This window comes from Passer montanus, unplaced genomic scaffold (assembly GCF_014805655.1).
Source record: "Passer montanus isolate IOZ18808 unplaced genomic scaffold, ASM1480565v1 scaffold13, whole genome shotgun sequence".
Lineage (NCBI taxonomy): Eukaryota > Metazoa > Chordata > Aves > Passeriformes > Passeridae > Passer > Passer montanus.
The window spans coordinates 4,076,082-4,094,444 of record NW_024359832.1 but is presented as its reverse complement, the minus strand read 5'-3'; the positions used below and the strand labels follow the sequence as shown (position 1 = coordinate 4,094,444).

The 18,363-nt window shown below is 37.5% G+C and overlaps 1 protein-coding gene across 3 annotated transcripts in view; it reads right to left on the bottom strand.

Moving 5' to 3' along the window:
- Positions 1–8,131: 8,131 nt before the first annotated feature.
- GABRG1 (gamma-aminobutyric acid type A receptor subunit gamma1) overlaps positions 8,132–18,363 on the bottom strand; it is a 59,534-nt gene continuing 49,302 nt past the window's right edge. For 2 of the 3 annotated variants that reach the window (XM_039699072.1, XM_039699073.1), the window contains one exon: positions 8,132–17,655. In XM_039699072.1, coding sequence (XP_039555006.1) covers positions 17,377–17,655 — 279 coding nt within the window. In that variant the 3' untranslated portion in view covers positions 8,132–17,376. The remainder of the gene's footprint in view (positions 17,656–18,363) is intronic. The other variant, XM_039699074.1, reaches the window with a different exon arrangement.

The window sequence follows — 18,363 nt, the reverse complement described above, 5'->3', positions numbered from 1 at the left end:
ATTTTTTAAAAAAATCATCTAGCACCTACAAAGAGACTGCAATTCAATTTAAGTTCAAAGTAAACTCTATAAGGTCCAATATAGTTCTTCATGACTCCATTATTTCTTCTGTTCAAGCCATAGATTTTGTAGCAATGGAGAACAAGATTTAATCCACCTGACAGTTTCATTCAGGTCATACAGGATGGATTGCTCTTTCTAATTAGTCTTACAGATGTTCTTGCTCCAGGCTTAGGCTAAATCAGTGTCTAGAAGAGCAGCTCCAAAAAAAACCTGTTAATTTTGAGTTCCCCACAGAGGCATAAGGCATTTCATCCAGCCAAGATCAACCCACTACATTCACCATTAAACCATGTCCTCACGTGTCACTTCTACACACCTTTTAAATACTTTCAGGAATGGTGACTCGAGATTTTCCCTGGACAGACTGTTCTTATGCTTGACAAAATCTCTATCAAGAAGTTTTTCCTAATATCCAATCTAAACCTCCAGTGGTGCAACCTGAGAAAATTTCACCCTGTCCTCTTACTTGTTATGTGGAAGAACCAACTGCCCTCCAGACTGGCTATAATCTCTTTTCAGGGAGTTGCAGAAAGTTATAAGATTCATCCTGAGCCTCCCTTTTTCCAGGCTAAATACCCCTAGTTCCTTCAGCCCTCCTCACAAGACGTGTGCTCCAATCCCTTCACCAGCCTTGTTGCCCTTCTCTGGACATGATCCAGCACCACAATGCCTTTTTTGTACTGACAGGCCCAGAACTGGACACAGGGTTTGAGGCGTGGCCTCACCAGTGCTGAATACAGAATCCCTGCCCTGGTCCTGCTGGCCACACTGTTGCTGACACAGGCCAGGGTGCCATTGGCCTTCTTGGCCACCTGGCCACAGCTGGCTCATGTTCAGCTGCTGTCACCAGCACCCCCAGGTCCTTTTCAACTGGGCAGCTTTCCAACCAATCTTCCCACAGCCTGTAGCGCTTCTTGGGGTTGTAAACCAAGTGTAGGACCTGGCACTTGGCCTTCTTGAACCTCATACCATTTGCTTTGGCACATCAATCCAGCCTGTCCAGATCCCTCTGTAGAGCCCTGGGGAACACCACTGGTGACCCACTGCCAACTGGATTTAACTTCATTCACTATCACTCCAGGTGATACATCATCTGAGGGTGCACTAAAAGGTATAGTGTCTTAGTCTGACATTTCAAGTTTTGTTTATCTCCTTCAGTGCTAGCATCTCAATCTTCCTGCCTTCTGTTTCTTCCTCCTTCTATGAAATTCCCCTGTAGAAGGAAACTGTGAAGACACTATTCTTGGAAAGCTTTGTCTGGGTATAAAAAAGGAGCAAGGAGGAGCCCTCAGCTTCCATTTCCCAGTGAAGGTGTCTCCAGGTAAAACCTGGCCTTCATACAGCTTTTTCCAAAGGGGATATTGGCTATTAGAATGCAGTTTTGGATTACCTCACAGGCAACTATAATTTCCCTGCTGTATTATGAATTATGAATTAGTGGTTTATTTATTTTCAGGCTAAATTATCAGCTAATTATTATTTTTCAAGCAAGCAATAATCCGTTTCATGAGGGAAAGCCTTCAAAGGGAATATTTTTAATTGAGAACATAAAAAAGTTTAGAAATACAAAGCAAATAAAGGTTAATCTCTGCTTGGTGTAAGCTTTCTGCCTTCTCTATGAGATCCAGGGGTTCTAAGGGTGGGAAAGACCTCAAATACAGAAATTTTCATTTACTCTTCTGCTGTAATCCATTTAAGATGTGCAGTTGTGAACCTGTCTGATTGGTATTTCAAGAGCAGCAGTCTGAAAGTGAAATGGTGACAAGCAAGATAAAACACTAAGAGAAGAAACAGCAGTACTGGTAAAACTAGGGCAAACTCGTAATTAAAAACACAACTTGCCCTGCAGAAAGGTAAAATACATGATTTTGTGTTCTCCAACAGCACTGGCCAGGAGGTATTCTGCCAAATTAACTGTACACGTTTTTCACCAAGAAAGAAGAATATAGATATTCTCTCAGATACTCATTTCTGGTTTCATCCTGAAGTACCTCACCAACTAGCACTGAAAAAAAGCTGATATGGACTGTGCAGTTGGTGTGGAGGAAGAAAGATAATACTCTTCTTCCTGACTAAGCCATTAGACAGAACCACTGCCTTCCTCACAGAAGAAAGGAGACTGGAACAATAATGGGAAGTCTGTCTGTGTTTTAAAGCCTCTTCTTTCCCTGCTGCATTAAGCAGAGATGCTGGAAAGACTCACAATAGGCAGGGCCATCATCACTGAGGCCGTGTGTGCAATATGGAACAGATATGCCTGCAGCACACCACCAGCCTTGGTCAGGATCTCTGGGACCAGGTCAATGGTCCACCTGGGCCTCCTGCCCAAAGAAATCCCCAGGTAAGCAGAAGAATTTATTTGCATCCTGTCCCAGTCTCCCTTCTCTCTCTGATCACAGAACTGAGCCAGGATGCAACTCCACCCAGCTCTGGGAAAGAAGTATAAGCACAGCTTTATCAAAGATCACGACACTCAGGAAAGCACATTTCAGCAGAGCACGGCATAGCACTCCTAATAATGCCTATGGGTCCCAAGGAACTCACATCTGTTCCTCTAACCACCCCAATTTTTATGCTGAATTCATCCATTTTGTCCCTCATTGTCATGCTCTGAGAAGCAAGGATCAAATGAGATTGTGCAGGTGCCTTTTTTGTTATAAAACAAGAATTCCGATATTTAAATTTTATTTCAGTGGTAGGCTGTAATTTCTTGGTCCAGTCCTGCCTGTTTTTCTATCTTTGAACTTTATTTGTGTGCCCAAAAATGTTGAGCTGTTTGTCTACCTGGCTGATAGCTCAAAATGCAATGCAAGCATCACTGATAGAGTTGATAGAGTGTTTGATACTAGTTCAGCTGCTTCACCCGAGTTTCCCAAAGGGAAAAGTTGCAGTAGGGAGAGGAAGAGGAGACAAGAAAGAACAAAATCATGATAATCTCTAATGCAAGAGAGAGATGGGAAACAATGGTATCACCAAATACCATTGCAGGAATAATGAACTGAAGGTAAGAGAAATATTTACAAAATCAAAATAAAAAACAATGGAGGGGAAAATCTATTAAAAATAATGTGAAAACATCATAAACATTTGCTAAATTTTCACTAAGTATCAGAAATGGGATTGTAGAAAGTGAAGGATCACTCAGGTGTATGCAGTAGAGAACACTGATTTGCCCAGGAGAGTAGGGCAGGGGAAGCCTCTGTGGGTGTCCAGAGTCACCTTCCCCTCACAGGGTCCTCCCCTAAGGGACATGACAGCACGTGGGCTTGAGGTGGGACCCAAAGCCATACATGGCAATGGTCCAGAAACACAACTTTTAACATCTGCACAACTTCCAAGTTTTTGCAAATTTCTAACTGCTGCCTTTGTTACAGGGCACTGCTTCTGACAGCAAGGGCACCAGCCATGGCTGCCTGCACTCTTCTGGCCCTGCTGCCCAGTTATTGACCACTAATCCCTGGCAGTCTGTAGGACACGTCAGCTTTGATGTATCACTTCCCTTAATGTGTTTTTTGGAATGCTGTGGCGATAACACACTCAAATTTATCTTCATTGCTGCTTCTGGGAAATGTGAAGGTTGTCTCTAACAGGATTTTCCCATTTAGTTAAATAATTATGTTGGAATTTTAAAGCACTGGATTGTCAGAAGGCAGCAAAACATCTCTAGCCCAACAAATGCTACATGGTGAAAATATTTTAGTAAATTATATTTCAAAGCCCTTTTGCATGTTGCTGTAGAAATTCCAAATATAGGGATTCAAACTCATTTCTCAGCAGAGATGACTCTGTTGTTAAGCCACAAATGTATGTACTCAGCTGTTTTAACATCTGCACAACTTCCAAGTTTTTGCAAATTTCTAACTGCTGCCTTTGTTACAGGGCACTGCTTCTGACAGCAAGGGCACCAGCCATGGCTGCCTGCACTCTTCTGGCCCTGCTGCCCAGTTATTGACCACTAATCCCTGGCAGTCTGTAGGACACGTCAGCTTTGATGTATCACTTCCCTTAATGTGTTTTTTGGAATGCTGTGGCGATAACACACTCAAATTTATCTTCATTGCTGCTTCTGGGAAATGTGAAGGTTGTCTCTAACAGGATTTTCCCATTTAGTTAAATAATTATGTTGGAATTTTAAAGCACTGGATTGTCAGAAGGCAGCAAAACATCTCTAGCCCAACAAATGCTACATGGTGAAAATATTTTAGTAAATTATATTTCAAAGCCCTTTTGCATGTTGCTGTAGAAATTCCAAATATAGGGATTCAAACTCATTTCTCAGCAGAGATGACTCTGTTGTTAAGCCACAAATGTATGTACTCAGTGCAGCTCACTACATGGAATAACTATCAGCTTCTGATGGGAACAGTTCTGGATTCTCACTGACAGTCTGAATGATGACCATGTGATCTCACTGTGACTTTACTATGTGCTGAGAAGGCTGTGATTCCAGACCAAATGCTTTGATGCAAAACACTGGTTATATTTCTCAGTCACATCAGAACATACAGCTTTTAGTTATAAAATAATTTTTGTCCTGCAGCTGCAGCTGTAAATCAGTTCCATTGATTGCAGAGGAGCAATGCTGCCTTACACTGAGACTCTGATCCTGTCAACTTTTAAATAAAATCAGATCAGCAATCTCACTACAGCAACTAAACTTTGCTATCTTTATTTACTATTGACTGGCAGATTTTTTTTCCCCACTCATTCAAACCTAGCCAGTGATGAGCTGTACTTGTGACTACAGCTTAATTTACTGCAACTATGAAGGTCTTAGAGTATTTCAATACTGCCTATAGGACAAACCATAAATAAGCCCATTATTAAGATAGCATGCTTTGTTATCAGCAACAGACCCAAAATAGGAAACAGATAAGAAGGATAAAATTGCTCTTGTGTATTATCATTAATAACAGAAAGATATCGGAGTTCTTAATTTCACACCTCTTTCCAAAGAGTTTTCAGATTCAGAATTTACTAGCCAGATAGTTCTGCTCCTTATTACTTCCTGAGGGGAACCCTGATTGCTAAATTCTGAAGATTTGTCTTCATTAATTACTTATTTATTTACCTTAGGAAAGTTCCAGGCACAGAAATATCACCCATCTGCTAATCAGTACACTTCTGATTAAGGGGATGCATAAGTTTCTTTCTCAGAACTGAAGTTCACAAATATAATTTGTTCTATTTTTCTGACAAGTTCTTTACAAAAAAAAAAAAAAAGCTGAGTGCTTTGCATTCATTAAGTCAATGTTAATTTTAACAGCTTTATGAGTAGCATTATTGACATTCTATAGATGTAAATTGAGACACACAAAATTATTTCCCTCAAATAAAAGAGAAAATATTTGAGTCTTGCAGATTCAGTGTCAGTATAGGAAAAGGACAACCTTGATATCCGAGTCTTAAGGCTCATATCTAACCTTTGATTCATGCTCTGAGCACAGCCCCCAAGTCTTCTAGTAGGGATCTCTATGGAAAATAACAATTAGGAGAAGGGAAATAAGGTCACTGCTGAGGTGTTGGTGCCCCCTTTTCTTTAGGTACTGCTGGCAGGAAAAGTATCCAAACTTTTGCCATGTTATCCCTCCAAACACTTTGTAAGGAATCCCCTGCATTCAGGATCCCAAGCATCTTTGGAGGCTCTGCTGTTCAGAGTCCCCTGACCCCAACAGCAGGACCATGTAATCAACAATCTGAACAAAAATCATTCTCAAGGATCTTGGTCCTTTTTGTCTTTTGACATCCTTAGGAGACTGTTAAGAAAGATCTACTGCTTATTTTCTATTTCTTATCTGATGACTTATACCAGACAAAAATCTCTGAGGTGTTCTTCACTCAGCAGGATGCTGATATACTGCACTGCCTGATGCTGCTGCTGTGTGAGGAAATGTCCCATTTCTTATGCCAGCATCACTTCCACAGATATCATCCCTCACCCTCTGCAATTCTTGCTGTGAAAGTGTGAATTAACCAAGCAATAACAGAAAATGAGAAAACAAATGTGCAGAAAATGAGAAAAGGATAGACAGTACAGTGGAAGTTTAGGAAACACAAGTGATTTATAATGTAAGGAAAAGAACCGAGAACCAGATTTGCTGAGGAAAGTTATGAGAAGTTGGTAGCCAAAACTCGAAAAAAGGAGAAGGGATGAAGAAATCTGAAGTGTTTCGGGTCGGATGGAACACATGAGAAAACAGAAGAGTAACTCCTGACCTGACACAATCCATGAGGAACTGGCAGTGACCATGAAAATATTCAGTTCCAGTATGTACCTAACATCAGCTGAGAACAGTTACCGTGTGCTGCCTGCTCACTGGCCTGTGTGGAATGACTTCTGAGCTCACAGTCCTCTTCCCAAAAGAGAAGTGAGAGCACCACAGATGTTACCCTTACCAAGAGAGCTCTGCTGGCTGTCTCAGGGATTGTGGACCAGGATACTCCCTCACAAAAAAACCCAGTGCAGGACCTTAGGGTATGAGAGGGAATGCAGAGACAGCTTCACCTACTACTTTGAAAAGTCCTGTCATTCTGAAAAGCAGTCATTTCTTTTGACTAGGATTTTTTAATATCCACAGGTTTCATGTATATACTTTGAGTTCCTAATACACACTTTAGATGACTTCTTTAATTTCTACTGCAGATATTATTGGCAAATAATAAAATTGGGTATTATTAAGAAATTTTCATTTATTATTATGTTTATTTACTAATTTTTACAAATTAAAAGGTTATCTTAGATATTAATAAGATAAAGTAGTTGGAAACTCTTAAAATTAACTTTCTTGTTCTGGCTCTGCTCTGATATTTAGTAATTCTAGTCAGCAAGGCTTGTGTCACCCCAAGTCATAGTAGTCTCAGTTTGGTAGAAAATAATAAACTTTGGCTTTACCATGAGAAATGAAGTCATTTTAGCTCCTTACAGGCATGTATATCTGAAATTCACCCCACTGACAATAATACTGAAAAATGTTTACCTTAAAAATACAGATGACAGATTTTGATTTGCAGTCTGTACATAAAGGCTTTGCCTAAGTCCTTCATTCATCAACAGTACTGTGGAAATTAGAGGTTTGATTCTTTTGGCCTAAAAAGCCGTTCAAAACACTTTTAACTCTCTGGTTTGTTGTTATGAAGTACCACAGTTCTTTTCACTGTATGTACAATGGACAAGACATCAACAATCTTAAAGGAAATGATATTAATAATTTAAGTAAGCTGTCAAGACATGATACTGGAGGTAGTTACCAGGGGGAAAAAAAAACATATAATGCTAAAGGAAATAAGTAGGGATCCTTAAATTTAATCTGAAAATGATATCTAAGAGACTGCAGATATCTGTGGCATTTCCCAGAACTACCAGAGACTTTAAACATCTTTGACTATTTCCCAGGGTTTTCACGTTGACTAAATCCCTCTTTCGTCACCTTTCCACATCCAGTTTAGAATGCATTAAAAACATTTCCTGGGACTGACTATATGAGGAAGATGACACTTACAGGCAGATTCTCTGGTGGGACAGTCAGGCCAGAGAACAGAATGTATTTGAGGAAAATAAGGAGGAGTGATTTTCCCCTGGATATTTGCTTCAGCATGAGTGCTGCTCCTTGACCTGAAGCACATCTAATAGGGCATTACAACTTTTCCTAAAATGACAGAACAAAGAAGAGGGAGCCAAATACCATGGCCATGAGGAATTCTGGAATGGAAAAGAGAATGGTATTAGCCAAGCACCAGTGCTGGCCAAAGTGAAAGAGTTGTATGGGAAAGCAATACAGTTACAAGCAGGACATACTTATTAGCTGTAAAACTGGTCACAAACAAAATGACCAATAAAAGTGGAATTTTAGCTCCAGAGCTTTATTTCTGTGGCATGACTGCTGTTGTCAAAGGAAGGAAAGAGGAGGGGAAAAGAGGCAGGGGAAGGGAAAAATTTCAAGCAAATAAAGAATTGCTGTATATCAGAGCCATGTGTAAAACTATTTTCACCAGAAAAACCATTGTCATCATTGTCGTAAAGAGAAAAGAATGTACTGCATATAGAAAATAAATAGCATAAGAAAGTAAGTAGCCAGGCACTATTTATTTTTTTTCACAGTGTAACTAATCAACTTCACAGCAGATACAGCATAAACAATGCATTACAACTGCTTTACAAAATTCAGTGTTGAAACTCCCTTGATTCTTATCAATTTAAGAGACATCAGAGCACAAACATCTAATCCATTCATTTTGCACAGAACACATGTTATTCAATGGTGGGATATAAATTTATTTTTTCAAAAGACTATGGCTTTCAGAGTTTAACATTTAGAAGATTACAGATTACATCGCAATAACATCTGTATGAACCATGCACCAGGGTGCAAACACACTTCCTTTCAATGCACAAGGACTAGTGCAACATTTATATGAAAATTCAATAGATGTTAACATTCACAGGAGAGTTGTGAACTATAAAACCTATCCTTCAAACCACTGTTAGTCTTCTGGCAAAAGGTTTCTGAGATTTTTTTTTCTCTGGAGGTCCTTATAATCCAACTCTTTCTCATAACCTTACTTCAGAATTTCTGTTTCCAAAGCCTTGTGCCTCTAAGCTCCTTCTGATAATGAAGGCCACAAGCATCTCCTTTTCTGAGCCCGTTAAAGTGTTCTTGTTACCAGTCTCAAAGTCTCACTTGCCCTTCCGTAAAATCAGCTTTTAGCAGCTAATACACCATCCTGCATGAGCTGTGCTGCTGAAAACAAAAGAAAACCAAGCAACCATAGGAGGAAATCTGTCCCTTTGCTTTCACATCTCCCACATGTCAAGAAAACTATTAAAAAAAAAAAAGAAAGAAAATTCCCCCAAAGGCTACAAAATTCTAGCCTTGAACTTTAATTGAACTTTCTACACTATTCTATAGCAATCCAATTTATTTAAAACACTCAGTGATGCCTAGTTACTTTTTTTTAAGTACTTGAAGCTGAATGCTCAAGGGATAATTTTTAAAAAGGCCTAAACTTCTGAAAAGCAGATTTTTTTCTTTCATGTCTTAAACTGCACATCAGAAAATAAGGCATCCAAAAATTAAGAGTATAATAAAAAATGCGAAACTCTGACTTGATCTTTTACCATGATACCAACAGAGTTCTGAAAACAGAGAGCAGAATCCATCTACTCTGCAACTGCAGATGAAAATGAGGAAATTTGCTCCTACCTACAGATATGTATGAAAATATACTATTCACATGGATGGTATTTTAATATTTACCTTTAGTGATATCATGCCTATCTCTTCTTTCTTCTTCAGTAAAGAGGAGTAAAATTAAAAATTAATCCACAAAACCCATCAAATGAAGACCCACAGTTATTTTAAGCTTCTGAACCACTCCTACATGCCAAATGTGAAATTTTTAAGTGTTTTTTTTAATGACCTTTTTGGTCACATTTAGAATATAAATTTTATTGGCAAGAGGAATCTTGTTAAAATGACAATCAGAAACTCATGTATAAGTTCTCATACCTTGATTTTCAGTGTATATATATATACATGTTGTTGCCATTGCCATTATAATTTCTATAATGCCCATTTAGCTGTACATGGGATTTAGTCAGGAGCATAATCTGTTTATCAACTCTGAAGTCTTCTGGTTCAGCCATGATCATTAATAATGTTGTCAAATATAAAAATGATGTTATCAGTGTTTCATTATAATGCAGCAGACAGACTTTTTCAAAATTGAGAAGCAAGTAAAACTCAATTTAATACCTGAAAATGCTTTAGTTTTGGTATTGCACACAAAAGATTATGGCATTTTTAGAGAAGCTGAAGAAGTCATGGCTTAATCACATTGAAAGACTATGAAGATACCTTGATGTTTCCAGGTAATTTAATTTAATAATGGATGAATACATTCCAAGACTATTGGAAAAGTACCAAATAACTAAGCAGAACTGATAATATCAGCATAATAATAATAATAATAATAGTAATAATAGTAATAATAATAAAAATAATACCCCAACTGAGGATGTTTTTGGAAGGAAAACTGAAATGGAAGAATAAATTTGCTTCAGTATCACGTACTTATATATATAAACATTAGAAGCAGCACAGAGAGTTACAACATTTATCTTATATTCCATATTTCTTACAGTAAGTTATCCACAAGGGCACTAATAAATAACTTTAAAAGAAACACTGATGTATAATATTGCAACATTGTCCAATGCTGCCAAAACTCTATCAAATGAAATGCATAGTATAAATATTCACTTAGGTAGTTAAAAATATCAGCATTTTTTATAAACATTGAATAAAAAACAAGGACGAACTAGTAAGAAGCAAAGTCTGAATAACTGAAACATTATGTGAACTATAGATACCCGACAGAGATTTGGAATAAGAGTGCATTTGAATACTGGACCCTCAATATGATAAATAATTATTTTTAAATAAATAAATATTTATTTGAAATAAATAATACCCTGAGATATATCATAAAACAACAAGTGTTATTTTTCAAAGACATTTCTGCAAAATTTAGTGTTCATATGATAAATTGAAATTGTTTATAAAAATTTAATGCAGGAAAATATAAATTATAGCAGTATTATGCTTAAGTAAAACAAGTAAAAATAGTCAATTTTTTAAATATAGGAATCACTATCGGATTATCAGATTCTTCAGTATGTAGCAATTTAAACTGTAATTAAAGTATCATAACACAACTCTTCATGTTCAGACAAAGAGCCCAAGTGTTTGTAGTGGACAACAGTGGGAAATACAAAAGATACTGTGAAGATGCACAAAACATTAAGATTTTTTTCAGTGACTAAAGTGTGAACATAGATTATATATTAATACTGGGCCTATGAATATGCAAATGTCCATATTTATCCTTCCTGGAAAATCTGAACTACAGGGCAAGTGCTTTCATTTCTACTGCTCTTAGGCCATCGTTGGGCAGATGGACTAACATGACTTTACTGTTTAAAGTGACCATCCCCTTTTTTCTGAATATTTCACAAGCCAAAAGATTCCTAATATACCATCTTCCTAAGGAAGAAAAACAATTCAAAGGGAAATATATATCTGTAGTAAAATGATGGCTCATCCTTATTTCCCACCCACGGTAACAGCTTTGGAATTTGTTTTTAAATATCAAATTAGCAAAAGTAATACACCCTCTGTGGAGGCAGCACTGGTCATTGCTTTTAACAGCCTTCAACATTCTCATGTCTAAATGACACAGGAATCCTAATGCCACCCCTGAGAGCAGGGGTCTCCTTAGCAGGATCAAGTGAAAATCACTTTTCCAATGTTTGGCAGGAAGGCATCTCCTACCTGCAATGCCTGGACAAGGAAACTTCAAGAGGAAAACTTTCCTTTTGAATTCAGCAATGCTCAAACCCTGATGATAAAGATATTGTATGAAGCCAGAAACACACAAAAGAATTACTTCCAACCTGAAAAATATTGTGAATCTCATGTAGGCCCACAGTGATGTATGGAAAAGTAGCTACTACAAAGAATTACAAAAGACAAGCCTTATGACTGTGAGCAGAGTCTCATCCCTCTTGATCCTGCCAGTGGCAGTCAGGCCCTGCTGTCAGTAGTAAAATTGTCCTCATTTGCACATGCCATACGCCTACCCTTCTGAACCTCTTTTCTTGACTAAGAAAAGGAACTGAGAAAGAACAAGCCAGAACAAAGCCAGAACAGTTTACAGGTCTTCTGTCTTACATCCCCCATGGCTCTCCTCACACAGCTTAAGTGAGGTTGATGTACCATAAGGACAGTCTGCAGGCAGAGCAAGGTTAGTCATTGAGAAGGGGAATAAGAATTTTATAGATCTTTTTCTCCCTTAAAATACCATGAGGCTTTTCCAGTTTTTTCAGAATCAACATATTACTAGTGCAGGACCCATCTATGTTAAAAAGGGCTATATCATTTGGTCTGCTTCAGTTTTAGCCAATCTCCTGTCTCCTAGGGCCATCTGAGATTTCTGCTAAAGCTTTCATTACCCCTCTGGCTTTCTCAGTGAGGTTTACTAGTAAGTAAAATCATAAGTTTATTTACTGCCTTTTTACAGTCATCATAACATCCAGAAGACAACTGTGACTGATCCCTGTGACAAGATTTAAACATTTTGCCCAGGAGTGCCACCAAAACTCTTCTACACCACACAGGGAATATCTCAGTGCCTCATAGCAGGACAGTCAATTCAGTGAAATTGCTCTTGTGCAAAGATAAACATTAAATGTAGGGATGCTTTTCCATCATCATAGAAGTCAGAGAACAGATGCATCTTCTGAGGGAATGTTTCAAATGACAGTCTCAGGCAGAAATGACCCTTCCTTCTAACCAGAAACCACCTCCCTGGAGCACCCCAGCTATCCTAGTTCATGTCTGGCATAATCACAATTCATCTTTCACTTCCTGATGGAAATAGCGGATGATAACTGAGCACAGTCTGAGTCAGGTTTCTATTCCTAAATATTTTAGCCCTTGAGGGGACTAACAGCAATTTAGACTGGATACTAGGTCTTTCCCAGTGCCTACTGCACTAATTAGTACTCAGTAATTTTAAAACTGGTTTTATCTCTAATAATAAATGGAGATTTTAAAAAATATTTTTCTCATATAACCTGATCTCTGTTTTCTGTTCAACATTTCACCAAAATGTTTACACAAGATAACTTTCTATTTCTCCTTTAGTCTGTAGTTAATGTATAGGAAAGAGACAATATTTTCCTTTTTATTTAAAACATTAGAAATATTTAATTATGCTGCAGAGAAATCAAGGGCATTATCATAAATACAAGTGAGAAACCTATGAACTAAAAATAAGTCACTGAGATCCATGTAACTTGATTCTGGGATCACTGCCACCATCAATCTTTCCCTTATACCATTGTTTCCTTTCCTCCCACCAGTTTTCAGTGCAGATTCTCAACTGAATGAAAAATGCCCATCACAACAAGCCATCCTTCATCCTCCAGCTGCAAACTCCCACCACCCACCTTGGAGAAAAACTTGGTTATAATCTTGTGTGTTCAGTCAGATGATCCCACCCATCTGTGTGAAATATGAACCAACTAAGAGGAAAATAAAGATAATTTTTCAGGTTTTGTTTCATGTGGCAACAAACAGAGCATTAGAACTGCTGTTGATGACTGAAATGAAGCAGAAATAAGAGATTTCTGAAAAAAAAAAAGGATAGATCTATTCCTTTCCTCCATTTAAACCACTTTTGTAGAAAATTCATGGCATGAACCAATGCAAAGGCCTTTTCTACAGTCTGGAGACTATTCTACCACCCCCTGTGAGTCAATCTCCCCCTCCAGCACATTCATGAGGCATGTGGACTTCCACTGAGCTTTTTTAGGAACAGAAGCACAGTAATTCTGATTCCTGGCTTTGTATTTTTCAGCTGTGGAATTGTACATTAGTTTCTATCTTCTGTATCTATTATAATGACTAAAAAATACAGTATCATTTCATAAACATGAAAGATCACATTTAAGATATAACTAAAATTACAATGAATTCTACAAAAATAATTATAGTAACAGAAAAATGTATTTGCACTAGTTCTCATCTATTTGGAAACAGCAGACAAAAATTATGAGTGATACAATCAAATTAAACGTATCTTACTTTAGGCAGATAGACATTTAAATCCAGACTCCACCTGTTCTCTTTTGATTGTAAAGTGTTCACAAATTACAAAGCACAGTTCATATATCAATTTTAAACAAATGTTTTACGACCATACCAAATAAAGAACAGAAAGTTATAAAAATACTGTTGGAGGTGATTCTCCTGCAAAGTCTAACACAATCCTATATCTCTGAATGCCAGAAAACTGGATAAGGTTAAAGTCTTTGAAGCATATCAACATGTGAATACAAAATACGTTACTCAGAGTTCATGCTTTGGTTGCACTGCCACTACATAAAACAGATTTATTCAGACGCAAAAGACATGCACTGAAGTTCAGTGAGGTACAATCATAGACAGAACCTTACCAAAAAATAACACACTGATCTGTACTCACTACTAAAACAGACAGCTGGTAAACACTAATACAGAAATATCAAGGAAAAGTCTCTTTTTTGAAAAATACATTTCAAGATATGCCAAAGATAGGTGCAGTATAAAACAGTTTTCCCAGATTTTTTCCCCCTCTCTGCCTTTAGAGCAATTTCTCCTCTTATGTCCCTCTCTTTCTACAAGAAATTTTTTTACTGAAAAGGCTCTGGTTCACATCCTTAATATTCAATTATTTGAGCTACTGAACACTCATTATTGAAATTAGTGCAAATTAAGCATGTGTTAATGGCATCAATTCATGATAGCATCACACTTCATGACAGTACAGAAGAACTCCCTTTTCTGAATTCTGGTCTAATAACAGTACTAATTAGGAATATGTTTAAGTGTTTGCTTATGCAGCGATGGTCAGAATAATATGACTCCCAAAAATATGATCCCAAGTAAGAGTAAAAAAACTTTTTATCCAGTTAAGTTTGAAAAATTGGAGCATCTAACTCCAATTAATTATACTGTTTGTTTCTTGCCATTTTTTAAAAGTATCACTTAGATTTTTTGGAATCAAACATTTACATGCAGATTAGAAAGAAAATGGATAGGACTAAAATAACAAATTTATTACATGCCATGTTACATTTCACTGCATTCTCATTCCTATTTGCACTCACAGTACTATGAGAAACTAAAATTATTTCATCAGAAACAAATGAAGTACACAGAAAAGTTTGTCAACAGACAGAAGCAAGTGTATCCATAAGCCAAACAGCCATAACACTCAATAGGTTTAATACTCCATTACATTGTTCCATAGAAATTAGAGATGAAAGACTTCTTATCCATCCCTTGCCAATTCTGAATGTTTTCAGTTCTCCAATTCAGTCACTGGAGGCCGATTGGCAACTGACAACCACATGAATAGAAAAAGCTAACTAGATGAGCCAGAGGAGAGCAGGCTGTGAAATTTGAATTTCCTCTTGTGCAGTGCCAAGTTCCTTTAAGTTTCCTTTGTTTAAAGGTGAATTAATGAACCTCAGGGACTCACTAAATCTGGGCCTTGCATTGTACAGCAAGCTGACTGCTTTTCAAGCACACATCCAACATACTGCTGAAGCCACCTTCATCCCTCCTACAGAAGAAAGTGTTCAGCATGCTGTCAAAAAGCATCAACCTACATTATGGAATAAAAACTGACATGTTTCTTTTGGACTGAACATTTTATGAAAATGAGACTCTAAAAAAACAATAAATTATAGCAGATCACTGTTGTTAAAGATACCACACTTCTACACTCAGTCCAACAGTCAGAAGAGCTGGTACTCAGAAAGGTCATACCACAAATAATGCCAGCCCACCTCATCATCAGGGCTCTCAGATTCTCCCAACCACTCCTATATGTCATCAGCTAAATACTGAAAAAAGTTTTCATTAAAATTGGATCTTTTGTCACACCTCTCTCCTTCCATAACAACTGCACATAATCTCACACTATCTATTAAATTTTGGGGCTCAACACTGGAATAACATTTCCTCTGAAATGTGTATTGTATATCATATCTAGCTATGCCTGGTACCAACTGAACTATAAATACAGTAATCCTTTCTGAGAAATTCAGAAGAGGGAGCATATTCAACAGAAATATTGGGGGAAGGGGAGAGCTCTTAATGTAACATTTTCTATTCTTAGCTATTAATCATGTCTATATCTTTAGTACTGAACATCCTTACCTACAGCCAAATACTAATCTCATTAATCCTCTTTAAAGATCTGTAAGGTCTTCTGTGTAATGCTGACTTTTACTTAATGCATATCTTAATTTTACAGTGACTTTTGCAAGCTCACTTGAGACCAATTTGTCTTTAAGAAAGGAGGAAAGACCGCACTTTTCCATAATGAAGACAATGTATTTAGAAATAGAAATTAGATATGAAATGCTTCCGGCAGCAATAGTCAACACCAACAGGTCAGTACAGAAAGACAGCTCCTGAAGGATTTCTACCAAAGCTCTCACCACAGAAAGAATGGACAACTGGTCCTACGATTTTGGGGGGATGTATCCCATCTTGGAGAAGGTTCAGCAATGCATAAGGATTATTTTACCCCCGCTCCATAACACATCTTTTCCATTAGAAGCAAACAAATATCAAGAAGGTAATTAACCATCAATCCATACTACACATTCAATACATTAATGCCACTTGGCTCTGGCTCAGTGAGCGGCATGTGCAGTAACAAACCGGATCTACAAAACCATGCTGTGTGCAAAGGGGGCCAGATCCCACACTGCCCTCTTAGGACTGGGGATTTAACACTTTGAGTACAATGACCACAGCGCTGTAACAGGCCTTCCAAATTCTGCTGATACAAATTCTTCCAAATGTAGGGTTATAACTTTTTCTCCAACACTGAGTATGTGAAGAACATTATGCTTAATGGCCATAATCTGGGCCAACACCAGTCTGCTTTCCATGAATTGAGCAGGCAATGGCAGCGGGATAAGAATTTCGGAAAGTTGTAGACCTCTTGGACAACTTTGGGGAACTCACGACAATGAGCAGGAAACAGGAACAGGAAATGGAGCACAGATATAAACGTAATCTAAGGTTGAAAGCCAAAAGTCTCTATCCATGGTCAAGATAAGACAAGCTCAGAATTATCCTTGGGCGTTTTGACACATCCATTCCTAGCTGCTCCTATATCTGCATTCTGTATAAATCTGAATTGATTAATTATCATCTAATCACACTTTTTAACATACTGGATAGAACAAATGGCTGACTGAAAAGAGAAATGTTACATTTCAACTTTTTAAAATTAGTGATTAGTAAAATCATCACCTTATGGATGAAATGGATGAGAGTAACTAATCCCATTTAATTAAGGCTTTCTTTGCAAAGGTGTAAGAGATGCTACAAAATCCTTCTGCATTGTCATTTAGGATTAAAATTGAGAGCTTATGGTTGGTTCAGTTAAATAGCATAGCCTGTGATTCTGCATTTTCTTAGAGCTGGAAAAAAATGTATGTATGTGTGTTCAGGAAAGATAAATCTTAGGGATATTTATTTTAAAATGTTCTCTTCAAAATACTAGTATCAGTTCTACAGCTGATCACAAGAGGGAGACTACATCATCATATTTCCTCTCATTGTTTCAAATTTTTAAAGCATACAAACAATTTGAGTCATTTTGGACCAGCTCTAATCTTTGCTCAGTTAAAAGTATTAATGACTATTCAATCAATATTTTTTTCTGAGTTTGTCAAACCTCTGAAATTTACAGATAAAGATAGCCAATCCAGTAAACAAGGTTGAACAATGCAAAGGCAGTTGGAAAGAAGATTCGAGAATAGGAGTCAATTTTTGCTATACGGATGTGTATTCTTCCTTCTCGCCAAGATCCTGTGCGGCAGTCTTCAAAACAACAAAAGAAACTAGCACAGTCTTTTCCTTCTAGGCACTCATATCCATAATCATCATCACGTTCAGGGAGATGATTAATGTTATTCATTGGAATTAGTGTTGATCCAGGTCGAACAGCAATTGCAGGTGGTTTCTTAAGAAAAAAAAAAAAAGGGAAATATAGTTTTGTGTGCTTTTATCCTCACATTAAATAATTCCATAGGCCTTCCCTGGCAATATAACCACCTTCAGTACAATATACAGAAATTCTTGTGTTAAAGAAAATAGTTTGGGGAGCTTAGAAAATTATGAACTGCTATATGTAATTAGCACATGCAGGCAAAAGATCATGAACTACTTTCACCTGCCACAGTGAAAACTGGGTTGTGCTGGGATTTGGGAATAGTAGATAATTAGTTACACAGACAGGGTTAGGTGATCCCATCTACACAACACAGACAAACATTTTGAAGTCAGTCACTTCTTGATAACTGGGTCACAGTCAAGTCCACAAGCAGGCTATAATCACCACTAGAAAAGGAATGGTGGTCCTCCCATCTTTTGGAGTCTTTAGGAGACTAGATGAGTTTCTGGAAGCTACATTTTCACAAAAATAAAAAAGCAAATGGGTTTAACACAGCATCACTGGGGAAGTTTAACAGACTGAGACATGTAAGAGCAGGCTATGCCATCTAACCCTCAAATGTTAAATCCCTAAACAATACAGCCCCCCTTTAGAATCCAAGACATGGCTCCTTAGGAGAATGCCACTCAAGTCACCAATTAATTAAGTTCTTGATTCTTACTTTTACTTTCTGTGGTCATAACAATCTTCTTGTAAATGGGTTTAACACAGCATCAC